This window comes from Paracoccidioides lutzii, assembly GCF_000150705.2.
Source record: "Paracoccidioides lutzii Pb01 unplaced genomic scaffold supercont2.14, whole genome shotgun sequence".
Taxonomy (NCBI): Eukaryota; Fungi; Ascomycota; class Eurotiomycetes; order Onygenales; family Ajellomycetaceae; genus Paracoccidioides; species Paracoccidioides lutzii.
Genome location: NW_015440960.1, coordinates 298,444 through 321,094, shown reverse-complemented (window position 1 = coordinate 321,094; position 22,651 = coordinate 298,444). Strand labels below are relative to the sequence as shown.

At 46.4% G+C, this 22,651-nt stretch overlaps 6 protein-coding genes across 6 annotated transcripts; 2 read left to right on the top strand and 4 right to left on the bottom strand.

Annotated features, from left to right (window-relative positions):
• Positions 1–28: 28 nt before the first annotated feature.
• PAAG_05358 (hypothetical protein) lies at positions 29–2,075 on the bottom strand (the record flags this gene model as incomplete). Its single annotated transcript, XM_002792583.1, has 9 exons — positions 29–152; positions 263–334; positions 399–472; positions 538–821; positions 894–925; positions 1,048–1,271; positions 1,330–1,351; positions 1,411–1,534; positions 1,589–2,075. The coding sequence occupies 9 exons, from the start codon at positions 2,073–2,075 to the stop codon at positions 29–31; spliced, it is 1,443 nt and encodes a 480-aa protein (XP_002792629.1).
• Positions 2,076–5,090: 3,015 nt separating this feature from the next.
• PAAG_05357 (glucan 1,3-beta-glucosidase) lies at positions 5,091–7,863 on the bottom strand (the record flags this gene model as incomplete). Its single annotated transcript, XM_002792582.1, has 2 exons — positions 5,091–7,573; positions 7,641–7,863. The coding sequence occupies 2 exons, from the start codon at positions 7,861–7,863 to the stop codon at positions 5,091–5,093; spliced, it is 2,706 nt and encodes a 901-aa protein (XP_002792628.1).
• A 2,859-nt stretch (positions 7,864–10,722) lies between these two features.
• Positions 10,723–11,904, bottom strand: PAAG_05356 (hypothetical protein; the record flags this gene model as incomplete). The annotated part of the gene is made up of 1 exon (XM_002792581.2): positions 10,723–11,904. The coding sequence occupies one exon, from the start codon at positions 11,902–11,904 to the stop codon at positions 10,723–10,725; it is 1,182 nt and encodes a 393-aa protein (XP_002792627.1).
• A 1,923-nt stretch (positions 11,905–13,827) lies between these two features.
• On the top strand, positions 13,828–16,047 carry PAAG_05355 (acetamidase; the record flags this gene model as incomplete). The annotated part of the gene is made up of 3 exons (XM_015845550.1): positions 13,828–14,130; positions 14,359–15,679; positions 15,881–16,047. 3 exons carry the CDS (start codon positions 13,828–13,830, stop codon positions 16,045–16,047), a joined length of 1,791 nt encoding a protein of 596 aa, XP_015699776.1.
• A 1,249-nt stretch (positions 16,048–17,296) lies between these two features.
• Positions 17,297–19,599, bottom strand: PAAG_05354 (Poly(A) polymerase; the record flags this gene model as incomplete). The annotated part of the gene is made up of 8 exons (XM_015845549.1): positions 17,297–17,374; positions 17,507–17,624; positions 17,689–17,803; positions 17,848–18,454; positions 18,513–18,724; positions 18,785–19,159; positions 19,242–19,390; positions 19,451–19,599. The coding sequence occupies 8 exons, from the start codon at positions 19,597–19,599 to the stop codon at positions 17,297–17,299; spliced, it is 1,803 nt and encodes a 600-aa protein (XP_015699775.1).
• A 1,768-nt stretch (positions 19,600–21,367) lies between these two features.
• PAAG_05353 (flavoprotein oxygenase) lies at positions 21,368–22,162 on the top strand (the record flags this gene model as incomplete). Its single annotated transcript, XM_002792578.2, has 1 exon — positions 21,368–22,162. One exon carries the CDS (start codon positions 21,368–21,370, stop codon positions 22,160–22,162), a length of 795 nt encoding a protein of 264 aa, XP_002792624.1.
• Between the last annotated feature and the right edge of the window lie 489 nt (positions 22,163–22,651).

The window sequence follows — 22,651 nt, the reverse complement described above, 5'->3', positions numbered from 1 at the left end:
ATGCGTTCGTGGCAGGATAACTTGCCATTTAGAGGGTGTACCTAAATTCGGGACTGCCATCGATAACTTTCTCGCCTCTATCGGCTTTGTCGTTCGCCCACTTAAAATATGCGGTCATGATGAGGACGGTGATGACGATGACACAGGAAGTGCTGTGTGGGTCAAAGAGGATAGGGATTAGCAAATGGTTTTCCTTGCAATGCTTAGACGGAGAAGGGGAACGGGGAAAAAGAAAGAGCTGCATTCATGTCACTCTACTTACGCTATGCAGGCGGAAATACCAGGGATATAGCTTGGTTTATCTTGCGAGCGAAAAATAAGACTTCCTGCTATTCTAAATGTGGTGGTTAACTATTAGTGACCTATTTTCAACTCTTTGATGGCAGGCTGATGCATACCCTCCAATTCCTCCAAATCCAGTCAGTGTTGCAGAACAGAAAGCGCGTTTCCATTGACCTTTGATATTGTTTGCCTTCAGAGGAAAATTTGAAAGTCAGCCGAGTTAACTTTGACTTAAAAAGTTATAGACTTGCTTACCTGGTATGCCATGACCAAAGGAACATTGGCATTCGCTCCAGCTACGCCGAGGAACGCGCCAAAATATCTCACAGCAGAATTCGAGTGAAACCCCATAATCGGCAGGCCAACAATTGTTATCACACTGTTCAAAATAATGAAAGGAAACCGAACTTTAAGACGGTCTGCAAACCAGGCCGTCGAAAACATCAATATCCCTGCGAAGGCGTATGGTGGTGCAACCAGGCATTGCGAAGCCGCCATGGAAAATCCGAGGTTATCCTTCAGGATGATGGGGAGGAAAACTGCGTTGACCATTAGTTCGTCATATTTTCCGGGATCGCCTGCACATTATGGATTTGAAAGGGATTTCTCACATGCAAATGAGTAGGTGACAGTCGTGAGGCAGCTGGATCATGTTAGAGAGTGATTAAAGGTTTGAACCGCAGAGGTTGAATCATTAGGAGAAGTTAAAGAAAAGAGATTACGATTCTGCGAGGGTGGGAATAAATTCTGTATGGAAACACTTACAAGAACAAGAAAGCGAATCCCCAAATGTGCAACTCAAGAGCAGGTTTCAAAAACTTGAGGAGATTGAATGGCTCCATTGCCACATCTCCGCGGTCCTTTTCCAGGCGATCAACGATGAATTGACATTCATCTGGCTTGAGGAAGCGGAATGAAGGCTTTGTCAGCTCTTCGTCGGGGAAGCGGACAATAAATATGTAGGCAAAAATGGCTATTCCGATTGTAATCTTTGTTCACGGTCAGAATATAACATGCTGTAGAGTATCTTCCGCTTTGAGCGCTTACCACTCCCTCCATAATAAAAATCCTGCGTCACGATATTAGCAAGAAATCCTTCGTGATGATAGGTACAACACAGATGCTCACCAACGCCAACCCCGAATACCCTGCACTCCCTCCATCTGCATAAGTCCGAATGCGAGGATTCCAGACATCGCACTTGAGAAAGTCCCAATCACATAAAAGACCGAATATCGTCGCGCCACCTCAACTGGACGACATTAGAATACAAGAGTATTGTGAAGATTGTTGGAGGTTTACCTACATTTAGTGAACCATGTAGAAAGGAGGTAGACACATCCCGGAAAGTATCCCGCCTCGAGAATTCCGAGAACCAGTCGCAAGCCGACCATACCAGTCCATTTAGAGATCCAGCCAAATCCGATTATAACACTCCCCCACAAAAGACAGATACCCGGCAAAAAGAGACGGGGACCGATTTTGCGACACGCAATCGTCATGACGGGCTGGAACAAGATGTATGTGATAAAAAAGCTGAGGGTGATCAAACTGTATCCATACCCTTTCTGCAACTTGAGGTCCACCAGCATTCCCGCAATCGCGGCATTGGAGACGTTCTTTCGGTCCATAAGGGAAATTCCGTACATGAGACCGAGTGCAGGGATGAGTCTCAGGTCTATCCGACGCCTTATTGCGGAGGCTTCCTTAGGTGTGAACATCTCGCCAGACTCCTGTGTGCTGGCTTTATCATCGAGATGATCATGCTGCGACTTCAAGTCGCTGGAAGTCATGATTTCGGCGGCAAACCCCCTGTTTTCTGTTTTGGCTTGAGGATAGAAATCAGGAAGAAATGGGATCAGCGGATAGGCAGGCAATTGGATGGGATGGCTGGGTCCTTGTTAGCCGTGGTCACCGATGTGAAGAAATGGTATCTATCTTATATAGGATCCCCAGTATCCTGCAGCATACTACTATCCCGGCGAGAAATCTCGCCAGTCTCCGTGCACATCTGGAGAAGAATGATATCCATGCATTACACCAATCTGGGGCAAAATAGGAAACCCGAGGCTGTGGCAATCCATCCCCTGTCATCGGGATTGTGGGCTGTTGTAGCACGTTTGTTCCCCGCGTTAATCTGAGGTGTCCCTGCTGGTTAACGCGGGGAAACACGCGCGGAGTCACGGAGGCACCCCGAAGTTGGACCAACAATATCCACAACGACCAGAAACATCTTGGCTTCTGGTTTCGAGATGGTTGGGCCATTGCTTCCATTTCCCCGCCATCCAGCATCAAAATTCTCCGGGCATGCACCGAATGCCAATATTATTGGGTTTCCCGCCCAGCCTGGGAGTGGGGATCCTGTGTCATGGAGCAAAGCCTTGATTCTAGCCAACTGACTCAGGGTCGAGACGGGAGAACCACAACGGCCTGTCAGGTCTCAAGATCTCTCGTTGCCAAAGTGGCACAGAACTTTTGCTTGATATCATCTTTTCCCGGCAAAAGGGTCGAATGCGTTTATTGGAACTCCATTCTGCCACGAATCCCTTCGCACATCATCGTAGAGTAGTTGTGGGGACTACGTTCGGGACATCTTCGTGCCCGGGGATGGTGTGAAGTGCAGTCACCCGTTGATACTTGCCGAAGAGGTGGCGATATTTTACCTGCGGCTATTCAGAAGCCTAGTGGCAGAGGAAGTTCAGAAATTATTTACGCTAATAGTTGTTCTGAGCGAGAATTTAAAGATGGCATGACCACGCTTCACAGGCAAAAATAGTTACACAGGCTCTTGAAGAAGAATGTGGATAAGTGAGTTAGGCTCCCAGAAGGCTAGCTGTGGAGACAACCCCAGGTGGGAGAACCCATTGTCAGCAGGGAGCTTTCACAGAACAACTCAAGAGCTGCTGCGATAACGGGCTTATTTACCCGGGCTGATGTTTGTCATGAAGATCAAAATAACTCTTAACTATCATTTTGGCTCACCTGTACAACAACAGCACAGAGTGCTAGTTGTTATTCAAAATGACCTCTCAGCCCCTGCTCCAAGTCCTGCCCTTGCAAGTAAAGAGCAGTATGGCGATTGTTAGTTAGTTATTCCACATCAACGACCGATTTCAGGATATGCTGCGTGAATAAAGCGGTTCCATTCTGCATTACAGCTTCCTTTCCAAAACTTCTCATGCCAAATTAATCAAATGGTTTATTGCTGTTGGGGCGATTCGGGTTAAACAATCGTGTAGGGTCAAATCATACTACTCTATTTAATCCAACCGGGTTCGAGTGAGATTTTCACCAGCATAACCTAGTAACTAAAACACCTCTCATCCTCGAAGTAGGAAAAGCACGGTAAGCCCGTGAGGCCCCCATAATTTGACAAACCCTAGAAGAATGTGAGGGACTTAAAAAAGTGCAAAGTGGCGAATCGAGGTTGCGAGATCTCTATGAAACCTATAGTTATTGGACTATTAGACCGTGGCCAGGTATTGCTCTAAGAAAAATAGCACGAAGGAACAAATGAAGGAAATCGATAGCCTCCTCCACCGGGAACGTGGATATGAAGTGTTTGGAAGAGAAACCAGTCTCCCAAACTAGTAGACATATATAATTCGAGAGGTTTGAAAGCACCGCAAAGTCCATATATTTTTCGCTTCTTCGGATTCTTCGGATCCAAAAAATATTGACCTATGTTGGATCAGCACCATTAGGCTCCTTGCCAGGTCAAACGATAATAGAACCCAGCGCTCATTGCGGCAACAGAGCAAATGTCTGTGAAAAGACAGTGTCGAAATTCTCGAACACAGCGGTGGCCTATCGAACGGACATCGTTTTTCCAGTTAGTTAGGGTGGGACCTCGCACTTAGAAAGCCAGGCGATTAAGTTATAGTTTAACTATACCAGCCGCCAGTTAAATAGAATCTTGGAACGCATCCTGCCGAGCAACAAAAAAGGACAACCTTCGTCGAACTGCGTATTGGCAACCCCAGAGAAACTGAATAACGTCGAGCATACTCTCATTCCGAGATGCTTTAGCGTCCACAGCGACAATCCAATGATGCCTTGTTCGAACAGTTCATCGTTCGTATAGTTAGTTACTCGTTCTCCATAACAACATCCACTATTGCCAACATCTAGTCAAATTTTTAAGCCGGTCAACGACCTTGACAGATGCTAGTGATTGCTAGGGCTTCCACGAAACCGGGCACGACAGCAGATGTGAATTTAAGGCCCACTGAGGGCTGTGGAGTCGTAGTTCAACTCCTCTCTTCTCAATGCAAAGTCGTTGCATGGAATTTGCTGTGGTGTTCCCAGTTTTGATCCAAGAATGAACGACTGAGAAAACACCCCGGGGTGCTTCTGGGTGTAGTCGTTCTCGATCTTAATTTAAATAGTGATATATACGGTGTGAAATACGCTCATCGGCCCCGGAGTTGGAACATTGTGATTCCGAATCTGATTCTACCAAGTTTTAATACGTCCTTGACAAGCAATTCATATTTGAGTACAGAGCACATACTATTGTTATAGGATTCTCAAAGAATAAGTAAAGGGGAAGAAGCTCCTAGAGCTAGTTGACTAGCACTGTTGCGACATTGAGCAAATGCAATCTTTAAATCAATAATCATCGACACTCGTCATCCGAATTTATATAACGCCTGCCGTTTATCGGCAAAATCCATCGCAAACAAACGCATGCCGAACTGTACTTTGACTGGTCACAGGGGGTATGATGCGCAAAAAAGAGTAATTAAAAGAAGAGAAGAAACATATATAAAGAAACCTTTAAACAAAGCGAAGAAAAGAAGAAAAAATCATAACCAACTCCATTTTATGTACTCAGCAGCCTGCTGGAAAATAGCCAGCGTTGAGCAAAAAGTATTTCGATTCTCAATCTGCTTCACAAGCGCCTTTCCATCCTCTGCACTCGTAATCATATTCGTGCTCGCCTTCGTACTGACCCCGTACAAATGGACAGCCGAGCAGTCTACCTCAATCATATTTTCTTGACAAGACTCTGTAGCGAGACATTCCTGTTCGTAATTATCGAAGAAACTGTATAAGCCGCCACCATAGAGGTAGATGTTGCTAGACCGGAGGATGCGAAGGCCCCACGCCTTCTTGCACGATTCAGTTGTGCACTTGGAGAAATCTGGGTCGTTGAATTTCGAATTGGGTTTGAAGGGGACTAGTGCATTGGGGTTGGCTTGGTAATATGGCGTCTCCACCTGAATCAGGGCCATGTACACGTTTTTGGCGCCGACTATTGAATATTGATAGAGTTGCGAGTGTTCGCTGGCAGTACCGTACATCCAAACAGGACCAGAGCTCTCAATCAGCACGCCACGGCCGTTGTAAATGTTAATTTGTCCATGATCGGATAGATCGAGTTCATGGTCCGAAACCCAGAACCAGGTATTTTCGAAGTACCCGGATGCCTGCTTCGTGAGGTGGAGGAGCATGAAGGCCCCTAGGCACTTAGGTTCGGGTGTGGTGGTGCTATTCGGTGTCTTGGCACAACTGTCGCTCTGAAGCTCGGTACCAGCGGTACCACCAACTCTAAAATGCACATCCCACATTCCCACTGAACCTTGGAACGCTTCAGCAACATTCCACTCCATCAAGATGGCCCCGGGGGCAGGCCCTTTAGTCTCTATCATCAAATCGCTGATTTCAACTGTGCCTTTATCACCTGGTTGGCCGACTTGCAGGAATGGGATGGGTTTTGTCTCGTCAGAAAAGGCGGGGCCTGAGGCCATGAGTAGTGGCCATATTTCACCCGTTATCTTGATTTCCTTAGGTACTTTGAGTGTAGAGGTAATGACATACGCTCCATGGTCGAAATACACGATCTGATCTGGCTTCGCGTTATCCAAAACTTCCTGGATTGCTTTCGTGTCGTCTGTTTTTCCGTCTCCCTTGGCTCCAGCCTTCTTAACACTTATGAAAGACGTTGTGGGAACATTCTCGTACCCTGGCTTTGACCGCTCGAATACTTTACCAGATGAATCAAGGAGGACTGCAGGCTTCGTAGGGTTGCTAAGAACCTCACTGATTCGTGTCTTCGCGGGGGCCGATTGTTGGCAATCTGATGGAGCGCTATTTGTTGGTGAGGGAGATGGCGATGGGGGCTCCGTTGGTGAGACTGAAGATGGAGTTTTGATTGCCGATCTCGACTCTGTGATTGGTGTCTCCATTTGTGTTGGGGAGTTGAAGGTGGATACTGGCGGTGGTGAGGGTGCCGGGTTGGGTTTTGGAAAATTCGGATCTGGCTGTGGTGCGGGAGGCACAGGGGCTTTGCAAGAATCTCTAGCAATATGGCGCTTATGAATGGGTGGAGATAGTCCATGGAGCTGAGGATGAGGAGCTCTCTTCGATGCTTTCGTCTGGAGAGAGCTTGCTCCAGGGCTATATGCATTACCTTGGACCCATGAAGCCACGACTGAGCCTCCTTCCAAGACAACTGAGCCATTAATATGGGCAACCGCAATCTCAGAACCTGTGAAATCGACATTGTCGATGACTAAAGTTCCTCCAGTTTCAGGAGCACTATCTTCGTTAAAAGAGGTGACCACACCTTTAGGCGTGCCTTTAAATTTGCTGTCAAGGATCAACACAGAGCCAACGGTCTGGTTGAAACCACCATTTGACATGTTCAGACCCACACCGCAGTTGTTGACGCTGATCGATTTAAATGCCCATGCCCAGTTCCAATTCATAAACACCGCTGTATTGCAATTATTGAAAGTGAGGTTACGCGTGGTAAACTGCTGATTACCCAAAAAGGCACCATAGTTACCACCGTTGAAGACAAGATCAGTCATGAAACCACCGGAGCCATTATCCATAAAGATACCCTGCTGCTTATTGGCCTCACCACCGCCTTGGACCATCTCGAAGCGGATGTTTTGTAGGCTGCTAGCTTGAGCCACTTGCCAATGGATACCAGCGCCGGATCCCCGATCCATACCTGTCATATCGATAACGAAATTTTTAATGGACCGGAAGAAGTTGTTTTGGTTCGTATACCAATTGGCACCAGTATCGGTGTACGGATCAGCATCGATAATAGCAATTCCCTGAAATGAAGCGGCAGCTTTGAGTACGGGAAGAGCTAAAGCGTCTCCAACGAGCTGGGTGTAATAGTACTGGATAATTGGCTTGGATACGACATATGTGCCAGGAGGGAAGTACACAATAGCTGGCGTGACAGTTGAGGAGTCACAACCCAATCCACAACGATCTCCGGTTGATATTGCCTTGTTGATCGCCTCAGTATCATCCGTCACACCATCGCCTAGGTTCGTGGTTCGTCAACAAGATTTCACATGGCTTGAAGGTAAGGATAGGGGGCTAAACCATACCTTTTGCGCCAAAGTCTGTCACTTTTCGATAGACTGTGTACGATTTCTTGGACTGTCCAAAAGCAGGGCTACCTTGGCGAAGGATAGAGCTCACCCAATATTCCGATGCTTCAGTAAGGGGTTCCTCCTGGGACATAGGGATCGCACTAACAGGGCTAGTCAAGCCGCCTAGCAACAACCAGAGATGGGCAATAACACACAGGATTAATGATGAGAACATCATGATTTCATGAAATGGGGGGTCCTAGTGCTCTAGAAAGCGGGGATTAATATAGGAAAAGCTAGGATATTAAGGGTGTTGGTAGAAGAAAAGGAGATTCAAGTGCACAGCACCTGAAATTAGGATGTAGATATCCGAACAGCAATGAAAATCGTAAAAGAGAGAAAGCTAAAGAGACACAAGTTGAATGAGAGAATGACACCCACACAAACAACATGCGCAAGGAGAAAGAGGAGGAGTTGATGAGAAGATGAGGAGGGTGTTTTGGTACGGAGGAAGAGAGAGGTCTGCAAAGGGGTGGTCGTGACTATAAGAAGTAAATTCTCTCAATCGGATTGTTGTGTTGCCTGTAAACAAAGCTCTTGTGAAGGAGAGACTGTGAATCAATCAAATGAAAGAACAGAATAAACAACTACTCTATGGCAAAAAAAAAATATCCACAGCACACAAAGAACGGAGAGTCGCGCGATGGGAAAATAAAAATAAAATAAAAGAGAAGCGGATGAAGAGGATTATAAAAGGGTTAAAAACACGGGGAGAAGAAACAAACTGTTGGATGTATGTTGTTGGTACATGTGTTTCAATGTGTATCGAGGTCGTATTACATAGACACCAACAGTGCAACAGCCGTTTATTTGGGACGGTAATTCCGTGACAGTACACCCAAAACGTCTCCTAATCATGAAATGCAACCAAGGCCCTGCCAACCAACCATCGCCGCAACCCAAGTTGCTAATGCGACAAAGGGTACGTTTCGTGTTTGCCGCCATAAAAAGGCCCCGGGTTGTTTATAGAATTGCAAGGTATTATATGATCATTACAGCATTTGTGATTGATGGGGTCAACGTTCTTTGAAGGTGTTCGTTTACTTCGTTTTGGCGACAATAATAGTATTGGACTGCTCCACTTTATGTTAACAAATGATGCTTTCATTGTCGACGACAAAAAGAGTCTTCGAGAGAATACATAGATTTTTGTGTAAAATCAGATTGGGTGTTGAAGACTTTTGAAGAGGCATTGTAATTCCTGGGCTATCGAGAACAAGCTTAAGTGCGCTGCTGCTGATCATGCTTCAACATTATTCACCAGATCACCCACTCCATGCATAACATGCCTAAGTACTCCGTACTCCGTAGGTAATGCGCTATTCAGAAAACTCACTCTTACTTTTCTCTCCTCTGGGTTGTGTATTTCATCCATGAATCATGATCATATCGCCCTTGAGTGATCAGTCGCATCACAAAATTTCCGGTTCCACAAAAAGAAAAGAAAACCAGGTGTGTTGCAATATTGGACATGGGGGATGAAGAGATTGCAGGTTGCTTCCATTTCGCGACTCGTGGGCAGGCAGCGAATCTAGAACTACAGGGATCGACAAGACGCCCCCCCCCCTCCCCGGATGACTAGCGAGTCAGATGCATGAAACCCTCTAATAGCTCGCCGCCTTGTTGCTTGTGTTTGGACATCATTGACCATCCACGGATTACTGGTGATTCGAGCCATCGTGGGATGGGTCTAGTCAGATGTAGTCCAATTGGGCTGTAATTGTATACAGTTGATTGACGCTCAGTGTGGAGTGCCGTCAACATCTTGTCCAGGTTTCATAGAAGTGAAACGGAGAGGGGGAACAAGGGACAAGCGGAGATGATGATTCTTCGAAGCAAGCCGATGATATGTGAAATGCGCGATGTGGATCGGCAACTTTGCGCCCGTTGAACGGGGTGGTTGGTGGAACGAGTGAAATTACCTCTCACTTAGTTAACCAACCGGAACAAAGCATCAAAACTGGGAGTTGACTCGCATGGTGAAACACAGACCGCCATGGGGATGTAATCAGCAGTTGAAGAAGAAACCTGGGGCTTTTCTTGGATGCAGGGAGAAGAAGCTCTTCAGGGCTACCAACAACTTGACTTCAAGCGACGGAAAATGCCACTCGAAAACAAATGAAACCGCGAAAACTATTCAGAAACCACACCTCTCAAATATCACGTAAGTTTCATAGCAGAAGCACTGGAGGCCTCACTCTTTATCTGTTCAAGCAGCTCCTTTCAGTGCTCTTCATTACTCACACAAAAGTATCATGCCGAAATCACCTGTGGTCCAAACCCCGCACAATACGGCTGCTAACTTTCAGAACGAGTCCATGACAGGTGGTGAAGAAACTTTTGTTGATTGAAGTGCAAAAAGTTCACAAGCAGCTAAAAATTCATAGAGATGTCAATTTTCCCTGTGACATAAGCATATAAAATCATCCCCTGGGTGCAAGAGAGTGTAATCATGAAGGAACTGATCTAAACTAACAAACATTTTCTAGAGAATTATTAGGGTTAGCTATTGGAGCTCTCATCACCATGGATCTGATACTATCTACTGTATTCAAACTGTGGAACGAGGGGTGATATATATGACAGACTGGCAGGCTTGATCGATTGCAAAGGTAGCAATGCTAACTAACGAGAACGACTATATATACGGTGGAAAATAGGGCACGTGACGGAAGGGTCCGACATAAAACTGATGAAACGAATCCATGGATCAGGATCCAAGTACCCGCTATATAAATTTAAAGAAGCCGTCATCTTCCCGTGGATAGATTTGCCCGGATATTTTTTGAGAACTCGAGAAGTAGCAAATGATCGATTTTTGCCATATCAATTTAATAATTTGATTAAATACCAAGTCGTAGCATTACATCCTACACGTGCCCTTTCCGATCCATTATTCCACATGATATCACGAAAAATTCCAAATCCTGAAACGAAACGCAGATTAAAACGATAAAACCAAAAATAAGAAGGAAAAAAAAAAAAAAAAAAAAAAACCCATCGAAAGAATAAGATAGTGGGGGATGCCAACAATTTTCTAGTCCACATCCACAGCGACATACTCTTTCTCTTCCTCCTCCTCTGAACGAACACTTGGACTTAGAGTCCGTCTACCACTTTTCACAGCTTGCTCCCCTCCCTCCGTCTCGGAATCAATTTCCATAGCCTGGGATTCAGGTGCCTTTCCCTTCCCCTTCCCCTCCTCTTTCTCATTGTCATTTGCATCTTCCCTTATCCCGTCTGCAACCTGGACAACCTCATTCCTGATCTGCTCCACAGAGACTCTCCGTTTAAATGTGTCCCTGTCCACAACTACCTTGGGAAGATATAGGATGAGGATACCATCGGCCAATTTCGCTTTGATATTGTTAGCGTCGACATGTGCGGGTTGGTCGCGGGTTCCAAGGCGGATCTCCCGCTCAAAGACACCGACTTCGCGAGATCTTCCGTCAATGACCATAGCGTTGTTGAGCTCCTCGCTTACATCAGGTCGATACACCACTCCTGCGAGACGGAGGGTGGAATTCTCAGTGTCGTAATCGACAGAGATGTCCTTCTTTTGTGCACCGGGAAGTGACACGTGAATGATGTACTGAGATGCTGCATCGAAGACGTCAGCGCGGGGGACGAAGTCGACTTCCTTATTATTTTCTGAGAATTGATTGTTGCAGCTGTTCAACACGTCGTTGAGGTCGACGCCAAATTGGTTGGCGAGATTGTTGATGAATTGTTGCAAGTGCTCTTGGGGGGCTCCTGATGGTTGTCCACGCTCCCCATGGGTCGCCCACGGGCCACCCGTTGGTCGGCCATGTCGATGTCGACGATGAGGGCCCCAGCCACCGGGCCCACCATGTTCCCCATGTTCCCAAGGCCCACCTCGGCCACGACGGCACCCGCGGCCCCGGAAGGGGATGTCACGAGCGTTGTTCTCCTGTCCACCTTCCCTAACATTGCTGTTCTCGTCATAAGCACGGGCACTCGGTTCGCCACAGCTGTGATCGTTGTCGGAGGCGTCCTGAGCTCCCGTCTCTTGAGAAGCAGGCTGAGGCCTTGTCTGTGCCCTATGCTGGGAGAGGGGTCGATTTCCACGCCCATGGCCGGAGTGGGGCGCAGGGTTGGAAAACATGTGAATTCCGTGCTCCCCAAGGTCCGTCAAGACGTTCCACCATGGGTGGGGATGGTGGCTAGGGTGTTGGTTGACGTAATAGATGTTTGCCATGCTGGACTGTATCTGTTTCTGTATGAATATAGATAATAATTGCAGGGTATCACAGATCGTTCGTGTCTTTGGGTATAGCACCTCTTGTAATATAACTTAGATACGGAGAAGAGAAGAGGAAATTGTTATGAAAACAGAAATAAACCAGAACAAGATGCTTGAGGTAGCATGTTATATAGGCGTGAGTTGTGAAGGCACACGGTGGTTACGTAGACCTGTGGCCATTATGGATCGCACGTCACATTATGAATCATTTCACGAAGCGCCGAGAACGCACTAGAAGACAGGTTCTTTGTCTGCCTCTGGGATTGCCATACAGCCTGAAGTACCACACGCTTTTTCCTCCCGCCTTTGTTAAGTGGAGCATCGAACCAATCACACTCCCAAGAGCTGTCAAGGATAAATAAATAAAGCTCGGGCGAGTCAAAGATTCCCATGCGGCGAAGGCAACAGAATGAACACGTCTCCTGCAGGAAACATGAAATCCCATGCCTGCGATTGTTGCATGTAAATGGCAAAATTAGGCAGCACAATTAGTAAACAGCAGCATGGGCCTACGTTAGTCCCTGTGTGGGCCTAGCAAAATCTCGACGGGTTGAACAATCCCCCCATCAGCGTTCGGCGAGAGTTTGAAAAACTTTCCTGAACTTGCTGGATGGAGCTCTCTTCACGTGACCCGAAACTAGCTTATTCATCTCTTCTCTTATCTTATCTCCCATCACCATGTGATGTAACATGCCCTAACTCCCATATCACAATTTGAGACTGACAAGAGGTCAGTCATGATTGAAGTTCTGCTCTGTATTTCATGGGATGTCGAAAATACAGCATTGTGTTGGCCGTGGTACCCTGGTGGCAAGACGGCAAGTGTTGCAAGACGTCTTCGCCCTTGGAGATGATTGGCAGCTCCAAAACTTGAAGTAAGCTGCCACACAAACCGATCAAATGGGAATGGTGGAAGGGGATTATTCCGGGGTATCCCAAGTTATCTGGATAATCTGAAGGGGCATCTCTTCTGTCTAACGGGCATGAGTTGGAGAAATCGAGTGAGGATAAAGTGCTGCTGGTGTTCGAACCGGGCTTTTGGGAGGGATGTCTCGAGATATTGGTTTCATCGTTATCCAACTATTAGCAAAATTTGTTGCGGCGTCCTCTTCCGTTTGCCTTTGCTCTTCTCTTCCTTACTGGTGCACAGTGATTTATCGATCCATCAAAAGCGTGTTGTTTAATTACTTTTAATTTCTCTCTCATCTAATTTCAGAGAATGAAATTGGAATTTTTGACTAGCAAACACAACGGGGACTTCCCTAGCTCTTCCCACCGTCCATGGTCTACATTGCAACAACAATATTTGATTCACAAGTTCTCTAAACTCTCTCGTTCGATTCAATATACCGTGTCGGCTAAGCGACTGGAACGCTTGACCCTCTTTTTGCCGAGGCCGTAGTTGAGCAGCAAAGATGACCGACCTAACATGGCCACGGCAAGACCAAGACAGTTCTTCTTCTTCTTCTTCTTCTTCTTCTTCTTCTTACAAAACAAACAATAAAATAAACCGTTTAAGGGAATTTTGATCCTAGCCCGGAGTCACAGATGATACCGACTAACCCAAATCCCATAATATCTATCTGTTTCTGAGTACTACTTCTGGTTCTCCTTCGGCACAGCCAGCGACTTCGCGCCAAGCCCGGTTATGCACCCCTCTTAGCTGCGTCTCTGCGTCTCCGCTCCTGTAGGTTAACCCAACCAACCATCAAAATTTCAGTCCCCCTCCCAAGAGAGGAACGTATTATCCCACTCCTTTATAACCATACAGCAAGGAGTTCACGATTGGAAATCTTATGTAAGACTGCCCAAGAAGTAGAAGCATATGTTTTGTATCTGCAAAGAATCAAAACTACTCTGATCTCCCAACTCTAAAACATGTCGGCTGAACTCTCCTATAAGGCCATTGCCCGCAAGAAGCTTGAACAGCTCAATTCCCGCATTCCACAGGAATGGCAGCTCTCCTCCCAATGGATCCCTGCTGGCATGTTGTCACCGGAGGAATCGGTCATGGTCACTAATAAGTACGAAGCTGTTAACGTTATGGATGTCCCGCGGAATTGCGGTCTGTTAAAGCCGAAAGAGCTACAGATTACTGAGAGATTGGATGTAAAGGGCTTGTTGCATGAGATTGCCTCAGGCAAACTATCAGCAAGAGAGGTCTCAGAGGCGTTTTGCAAGGTGGGATTCCATCTTCTTCTTCTATTATTATTATTATTATTCCCAAATCTAGGCTTTCCTGCTTCATTCAAAATCCAAATATTTCCTGTATACAATTCCTGACGCACTGTGCTGAGGTGTTGATTATTTTATTCTAAACCTCCCGCCCCCTATTTCCCAGAAAAAGATACAAATATCTCTATTTAAATTCTATACAGAGAAAGTAAACCAATAACTAACTATCTCCAGCGTGCCGCAATCTCCCACCAACTCACCCGATGCATCACAGAGCCACTCTTTGAACAGGCTCTAGCCCGAGCCTCTGAACTTGATGCACATTTGAAACGCACGGGCAAACTTATTGGTCCCCTACATGGCCTCCCAATCTCTGTCAAAGACTCCTACGATATTAAAGGCTTCGATTCAACCATTGGCCTAGTCTCCCTTGCATTCAAACCTGCAACAGAAAATGCGCCATTAGTGGACCTGCTTTTCGACCTGGGCGCCATAATTGTTGCGAAGACGAACATCCCCCAAACCCTCGGGGCTCTTGATAGCGTGAACAATCTCTTCGGCCGCACTCTGAACCCCCTGAACCTCAAGTTGACTCCTGGAGGCAGCTCCGGTGGAGAGGCGGTACTGGTTGCTATGAGAGGATCCATGATAGGAATTGGCACAGATATTGGGGGCAGCATCCGCATTCCGGCCATGTGCCTTGGGATTTACGGCTTCAAACCAAGTGTTGGACGATTCCCCTTTGGCAGCCCGTCAAGCAGAGCGAGCGCATCTAAGATGCGTGTTGGTCTACAGGCTGTTGGTGGGCCAATCGCCCGATCCATGGGAGATATAGATGTCCTCATGAAGGAGGTCGTTCCGAGAGCGGAGCTCTACGGTGAAGATTGCATTCCCGGCCAATGGGGTGCGAGTGAGACACCACCACTCTTGTTGGCGAAACCGCGAAAATTCACCATCGGCATCCTGCCTTCCGACGGACGTATCCAGCCCCTACCCCCTATCGCCAAGGTCTTGAATGAAGTGGCACAAACACTTCGCAACATCCCCGGTGTCGAAGTTGTCGAGATCCCCATACCCGACGCTCTTGGTGATTGTCAACGGGTGGCAAATGATCTGATGGGGCTAGATGGGGCCGGAAGCATGGCTGATCTCATCGAAGCAACTGCGGAACCTCTGATTCCCTGGTTGCAGACCAGATTTAAACGAGGGACACCGAAGACTCTCGCGCAGGCGTGCGCAATTCAGGGCCGCAGAGCGGAGTTGGAGAGAGAGATGTTAAAGATGTGGACCTTGCCCCTGCCATCACTGAGATCATCCAGTCCCGATATCGAACCCAGAGCAAGAAAGGTGGATGCGATCATCCACCCCATAGCCCCACATCCGGTTCCTGAACATGACCGCTACAATGCCGTCGGATACACATCCAGCTGGGTCTTGTTGGATTATGCCGCTGGTGCGGTTCCCGTGCGAAAATTTACTGAAGCAGACCTCGAACTCGGGAGAGAGATGGAAGGGAAGATCTTATCCAGCTGGGATAAAAGGAATAGAGAATTGTGTATGTTCTCTCTCTCATTTTCTCCTCTTTTTTTTATTTTTTTTTATTTTTTTTATTATTTATTTATTTATTTATTTTAAATTTCCCTTTGACATTCTGGTTTGCTTTTCCTTTTAATTATTGCCCTCTGTCCGTTTTCCATCTCCGGCTCCCTTGATTTATCTCCTGCTATTGCTAACCGTGCAACTAATGTGAAACCAGGGAATTCCTCGACCGTTGATCGTCGCGTCTATCTCGATTCACCCCTCAGCATCCAAGTCATTACCCCCAAACTCCACGAAAATGACTTGTTCAAAGCGATGAGTATTATTGACAGCGCGGTACGGGGCCAGTCAACCAGGGGCAGTGGCAAGGGATCGAAGCTGTGATTTTTCCGTATCCAGCCGCTCTCAACTATGGATATGTAATACGAAATATTGATTATATTTACCTCCGCGAGATTCTTTCCTTTTAAATAACCTCATGACAGCAAGCCGTATTTTTCTTTTTTCCGTTTTTATTTTGTTGGGTTGGGGGGGGGGGGGGGGGGGGGGAAGGCAATTCACAACATCATGTGATAATTTCGTGGTCACTAAGATAGAAGAGCCAGGGAATCCTCCTAGTTTTCAAGAGCCAAAAGCAAGCTTCTGAGCTGATTGCAGCTGCCAGAGTCAATTATGCGGAGGGTTGACTTCATTCGGCATTATAACAAGCAGGTATGGTTCTGTGTTTATGGTTGTTGATTGACACGTAGTTAAATAAATGTAGGTATTTATCTTGATAGATGATGTCTACCAGACTGAGTGAAAGGATCACGTTGATGCGTGTTGATACGCCCACAAGGAATGGCAAGGACATGGCCAACAGAAATCTACAAGCATTCTACACCAACAATACAATTAATTCACTTATAAAAAGGGGTTTTGTTTTGGCTTATTTTTCAGTGGAACCCGTAGGTCCCCTACAAAATCCTCTTTGATTGACTGCCTAGAATCTAGAAGACCTAGCAACTACCTGGAAGGCAGGACGGAGAAATTCCCACCCTTAAATACGTACATTCAAATGAAAGTTATTACGAGCAGTACTGAAAAATTAGAAGGGAATTGGGTTCCTGACAAGGAGCTCGAGGATGTGGATGAAAAAGGAGAAAAAAGCAAGCGTGAAAGTAAAGAAGAATAAATAGGGATATCCACCCTCCGTGCCTATTAATGGAATGGCAATCAGGAGGGAACTTGGCCAGGGATACGTTTTATGTTGGAAAGCACAAGGAAAGAAAGGAAAGGAAAAGCAGCAGCGTAGATGTGAAGAAAGCAGTACAGCAAGGAACAGAAATTTGAAAGGGGTGGGGTCATGTAAATGATTCCCCCAACCCCAACTTCCGGTTAAGAGCATGCGGTCTGATGTCTGGGTGTTCGCGTAAAAGAGGCTGGGAGGTTAGTAATAGGCTACGGGGTTGTATCCACGGTCGTTCGAGGGATTTGTTTTTACTGATCCTGAGGGCGAACGGTTAGGGACAGACACGATTCTGCCTTGCGGATGGTCAGCGCAAAATTTGATAAGGATGGAAAAGATCAAAACAAGGTTTGAAAATCTGTCTCATCATCCAGTACCCAGGACCTTTTAAGTCGGGAAAAGTTTTTATGCCGGTGCAGCAGCAGAAGGTATGCCATTCGATGCAGCATGTCGTTTCGCAGGGTTTTCGGACGGATCTTCATTCTGTAGATTGTTAGCATTAGTGGCGAATCCACCGATTCCGATCCTGTGGGAAACAAAAAATCCATCGAGCGAATGTAAATCCCTTGCTGCTGGTGGATCATTAGCACTATTATTTCCAAGGCAATTACTTACGTCTAGGGAATGGATGCTTCTCTTTTGAGCTGTTGGTTCGGTCTTTTTCAGGGTCTTCTTCTTCGGTCGTGATGGCCGCACTTCTCCAGACTGGAAAACGTCTTCAGGGAGGTCATAACTATTGGCACAGTCAGTAGGAAAGGAACTCAACCAGTGGTCAAGGGATGGGAATGATTATGTACTTTCGGACATGCGTGATATGGAGATCATTGATACCAGGCTGGTACTGTGGCCAAGACGTACAGGTACTTTTAAATATCTGGGTGTCGGTTGAGATATCAAGCGACCTTGCAGCACCTTCGAGAGTCAGTTGTATCATGGTAAGTTGGCGGGAGGCCTACCTGGTGCTAAAGGTTTCAATTCAAGTCCAATGTAGTAAGTAGTCGAGTAGAGAGTGCAGCCACTCTCCCCGTTTGGCTCATCTGCTTGCGGCATTTGAACAGTCTCGCCGCCGTTTTGAACAGCCGCAGCATGTTGTGGATCGTTCGTCTGGTCAGTAGTTTTTGTTTTCGTGCCTTTCGCTTGGTACTGTGTGGAGCCGCTCATAACTTCTGCGATCTCTTTTTCGGTCTTACAAACATGAACTCTTTCGAAGCCTTTAGGGAAGGGATGGGCGACTTCGATCGATGATTTCCTGTCAAGTGCACCCACTAAATGTCGTAACTTGGATTCCACAAGTCCGGACCACACAGATTGTGCTTCTTTGCCCCTACTCGAGGAGGTTATGCTGAGGTAATACTTATAATCTTGGGAAAAGAAGGTATGGCGGGTGAAAAGGTCGTTCCAGGTCAGCTGCCCAAGGAAAATTTTGTCAACAATATCCCCACCGCGTTTTAACTCACGAAGAAGGACAGCTTTAGTGGACAATGAGACGTTGTGCGTTGCACACATGGATGGATATGCGGGTGTGATGATGGGCATGAGATGATATCTATCGCCGTGGTATATCTAGCGGGTAATGTCAGGATTTTTGTTTGTAGGGGGGGCGTTTTGTAGTTTGACTTACTTTTGGGTTCCAGACTTTCATTTGGAGAGGGCCTTCTTCTATTGGCTTTAATAACACTGGCTGGGGCCAGTTCCACTGATTCATTATGCGGAAAAATTTCCCCACGATCACTGATCCGGTAGCTTGGGGATAAAGTTGACAGACTCTGGCGACTAGCATTGCCCATGCAACTCCTCCAGGGAATCCTACGATGTTCGAATAGATCGCTCGCCCTAAAGGAAAGCCATGATATCAGCATGTCACCTGCTGAAGAATAGGGCAAACTTGCTTACGTTGTGCCCAGAGCTTTATGGCGCGTAATGCGAGTCGAAATGTCTTCTGTTGGGGAACGAGTTCTAAAATCTCATCAGTCACTCGTGTTCCGTTTACGCATCGTATCTCTTTCTCATCCAGCCCACGTAGCAAATCTTTGTTCTTCAGGTCCAGATTTAACGGCACAGAATGTACTAGTAGGCGTGCATAGATAAGGTCGATACTGATGCCGGACAATTCGATCTTGATAATCGGAACGAAGGCATCTGGAACAGGAGTTAATTTTTCAATGGCGCCTTTGGGGGCCATCTGCTCTAAAAGAGGAGGAAAATCGGAGAAGAAATCTTCGAATGAGACATGTTTCGGTCCAACCACCAACGTATCGATATCAGATCCTATCCGCATCAACAACAGGTTTAGTTTTGTTCTCTCAAAATAATCCCACCACGAGCCCCCGTATATAAGGAAATAACGGACCTGGGCCGTATACGCCTAGCCGATAACTACCGTATGTAAATATCTTCCCGCCCGCTATATCGATAGCCGCCTGGGACAAACCCTTGCGCCGACTGACTACCTTAACGAACTCGACAGTCACCCGTTGGATTAAGTGCAATGTCTGTTTTCTAAACAATATAGAGTTAATTTAGGTCCTTTACAAAACGAACATGGTGATAGCAAAATACCTCCTCTCAGTCTCTGATGGGGATTCGAAATTGTTTTGTTGCTTCAACTCTGTTGTTAGGTCGTCGTTTGCGGCGATCTCTGACGTGGTGGGCAGCGCAGTTGATATCGGGGGAGTCACACCCCACTGCCTGACCGAAGCAGCAGCCATAGTGACGACAGCGAGTGGTCCTTACGTGATGATTCTCTGGGATTTGTTGTGTCTACCCTACCGATACGGAGTTCGGTTGAGCGTTGGCAAGAACAGTGTAAGCAGGGGAAGAGAAGGAGGGAAGAGAGAAAGTAGGTAGAAGGGGAAGATAAAAAACGGAAGTGGAGATTACAACTAAACAAAGAAACCGGAGCCCTAACACCAGAACCCCAATATCTAATAAATTAGGAAAATGCAACAGAGAAAGAAAAGGACGTCTGGTGGAGGTTGTATGGCTGGAGGTTGGATGATGCAAGTGGTGGAAGCTTGGCGATCTTCAATCATTCCTCGGGTTTGACGCGTGGCGCTAAAACGTAGTAGCAGTTGTTTCTGGTGCGGTTATTGATGAGTCAGCATCGATTAAGCGCCGCGCCCAAATTGTTTGAAAGAATTTGACCGCTTCAGTGGACAATATTATTACGGCTGGAAATACCAACTTACTTAGGGGTGATATTCTAGGACAGTTCTTGTACATACAATTCGGTACCGTGCATCTATATTTCTAGGAGATTGTCTGACTGTATTGTCCAATGAATGTATACAGTTATACATCAGCCGTACCATATATGATTTAACTAGAGTTTGCCAGGCCGCATTACATGGGTAGATACCAACTGGCTGGCTGATTGACCTATTCGAACGAGAATTGGCGCACCGTACGTATTCAGAATGCCGACTCTTGTTCCAGTTCTGGTAAAGATTTACTTACACTGACAGTGGACGCCTTCCAGAAAACTTCTTTAATAAAAATAAGGCTATTAAGAATTGCTTGTCTCGGTAACACTACGCCTTAGATTAGCCAGCGCGGTTGCGATGTCCAAAACATATGGTATACCCCGGATTGGTTGAATCCTTTGCTCCAGGTGAAAGGGAGTCAAATGCGTGAGAGTTGGTCCAGGGAAGACTTTAAAAAGTGGTTCAGGTTTGCTCCTTGTTTTAAAGCCATCCAATTCATGCTTCTGTTCAACTATTTCAACAGGGATCGACCGGAAGATTACATTTTCATCTCCATCTCTGTATAGCACCTATTTTAATATCAATCATTAGCAGAAAATATTTAGTTTCATCGTCAGCAGCGGTATTAAAGAGGGATAGGACAAGATCGGGGAGCAAATGTGAGAGTATAGGAAATAGGAGGATCTGAGATACTCCGTAGAGCACTGCAATAAAGAATTGAACTTTCCCAACAACATTATCCTCGCTGGTTTGGCTACTGGAGTGGGTGAATTGCTGAGTATAAACTGAAAATTAAATGGATGGGTTCTCATGTAGATATGAGGACGACTTGGATTTTTGAGTCAGCACAGCAGTTGCCGTCTAAACTTCGGTAAAGACCCTCGGAAGCTTTCGAAGACTTAGAAGTTTATCCGGACGCGAAGTCCGACATATTTAATCTGTTCAGTCCAGACAGACTCTCAGTTGGAACGGTTTAATTTCGCTGCAGCCTTCAACTCAAGAAGAAATGGATGTTCTTAGCCGCGCCTTTATCCGACGAAGAATTAACTAAACTGTTCTCCACAACCCCCGCTTATCAAGCACGGTTCGTGGTATCTGCGACAACCCCCCAAACAGAAGCACAATCTATTCATATTGAAGTTACAATATTATTTTGAGTCTGAAGCTGTTTCTTTGCTCTTTGGCTTTGCTGACTGCACAAAATTTATGCTTCTCTCAACCTGCTCTTCCTGTCTTGTTTTAACCATAGTTACTCTCTGCTATCTCGGGAAAAATGGCTCCGGCCCACCCTCCATTTGCCGAAGTCGAAGCATCGCGACCAGATTTTGACCATTCCACCCCCATAACATTTACCAAATCCCCCAATCCAAGCTGGAAGCCAGGGCAAGGGGCCAATGATAAGCAAGCCAGCCTAAAGAAAAACCATGTTGAGATTGACCCCTACGAAATGGGCAGGTCGCCAAACCTCAACTACAAGCTTCTGATATCTGCAGTCGTGCCGCGACCAATTGGCCTCCTGAGCACGAGATCGAAAGATAGCCAGACTCTAAACCTTGCGCCCTTCAGCTTTACCCAGGTGGTCAATTTTGACCCTCCCATTATTGTCGTTGGAATTACAGGTGATCCAAATTCTCCAAAGGATTCTCTTCGCAACATCCTCGAGACGGGCGAGTGTGTTGTCAACACTGTTGGTGAACATTACCTTGAAGCCGTCAACTATTCATCAATTAATGCTCCCTATGGTGTATCGGAATTCGAATTGTCAGGGCTGCATCCCGCTCCTTGTGCGACTGTCAAGGCTCCACGAGTAAAAGAATCGATATTTTCGATCGAGGCAAAGCTTGTGGAGTCGAAAGAGTGGGAAAGTCGGGCAAACCCAGGGAAGAAGAGTGGCGTTATGGTAATCTTGGAGGGGACGAGATTTTGGGCGCGAGAGGATGCGGTAAATGAAGAGAAGAGTCTCCTGTATCCAGGCGTTCTTCGACCGATTTCTCGTCTTGGAGGCATCTCATACTTGAGGGCGACAGATGCGATGGAGATCCCGAGACCGGTTTTCAATAACCTTTAGCCACTGGCTTTCTGGATGTTTCTGGTAGGTGTTGGGGGGTTCTTAATCATAGAGCCAGGGAATTTTTAACCTGGCACAGCATGTAGATTTTGGTTTTCGACGAGTCCTTGCATGCAATTATTATATATATATTTTGGATGCATCAATAAAATTTCCTTCCATACCACATCCTGATGTGACCAGAAATAAGTCATTGGGATATGAACAACAGCCCTCTGCTGAAATAAACCTGCAATCGTCATCAGCTACTCGGCACCTTCAATGCCAACCCCGTCCTACCTTCCAATGCCGAAAATTCACCAGCCAGTGTGTACGAGCATCCGTCTCGTCGTGCATACTGATCTGGAATGTGTTTCTTCAGACATTTGCTCTCCCTTAGCTGCGATTGGCCTCCTCGATATCTGTTCTCACAAGCGAAGGCCGGATGCCGTATGGTCCGCCAGATGCTCTCGTTTGTTAAGTTAGTTTGCAATGATCCTATCCTCTGAA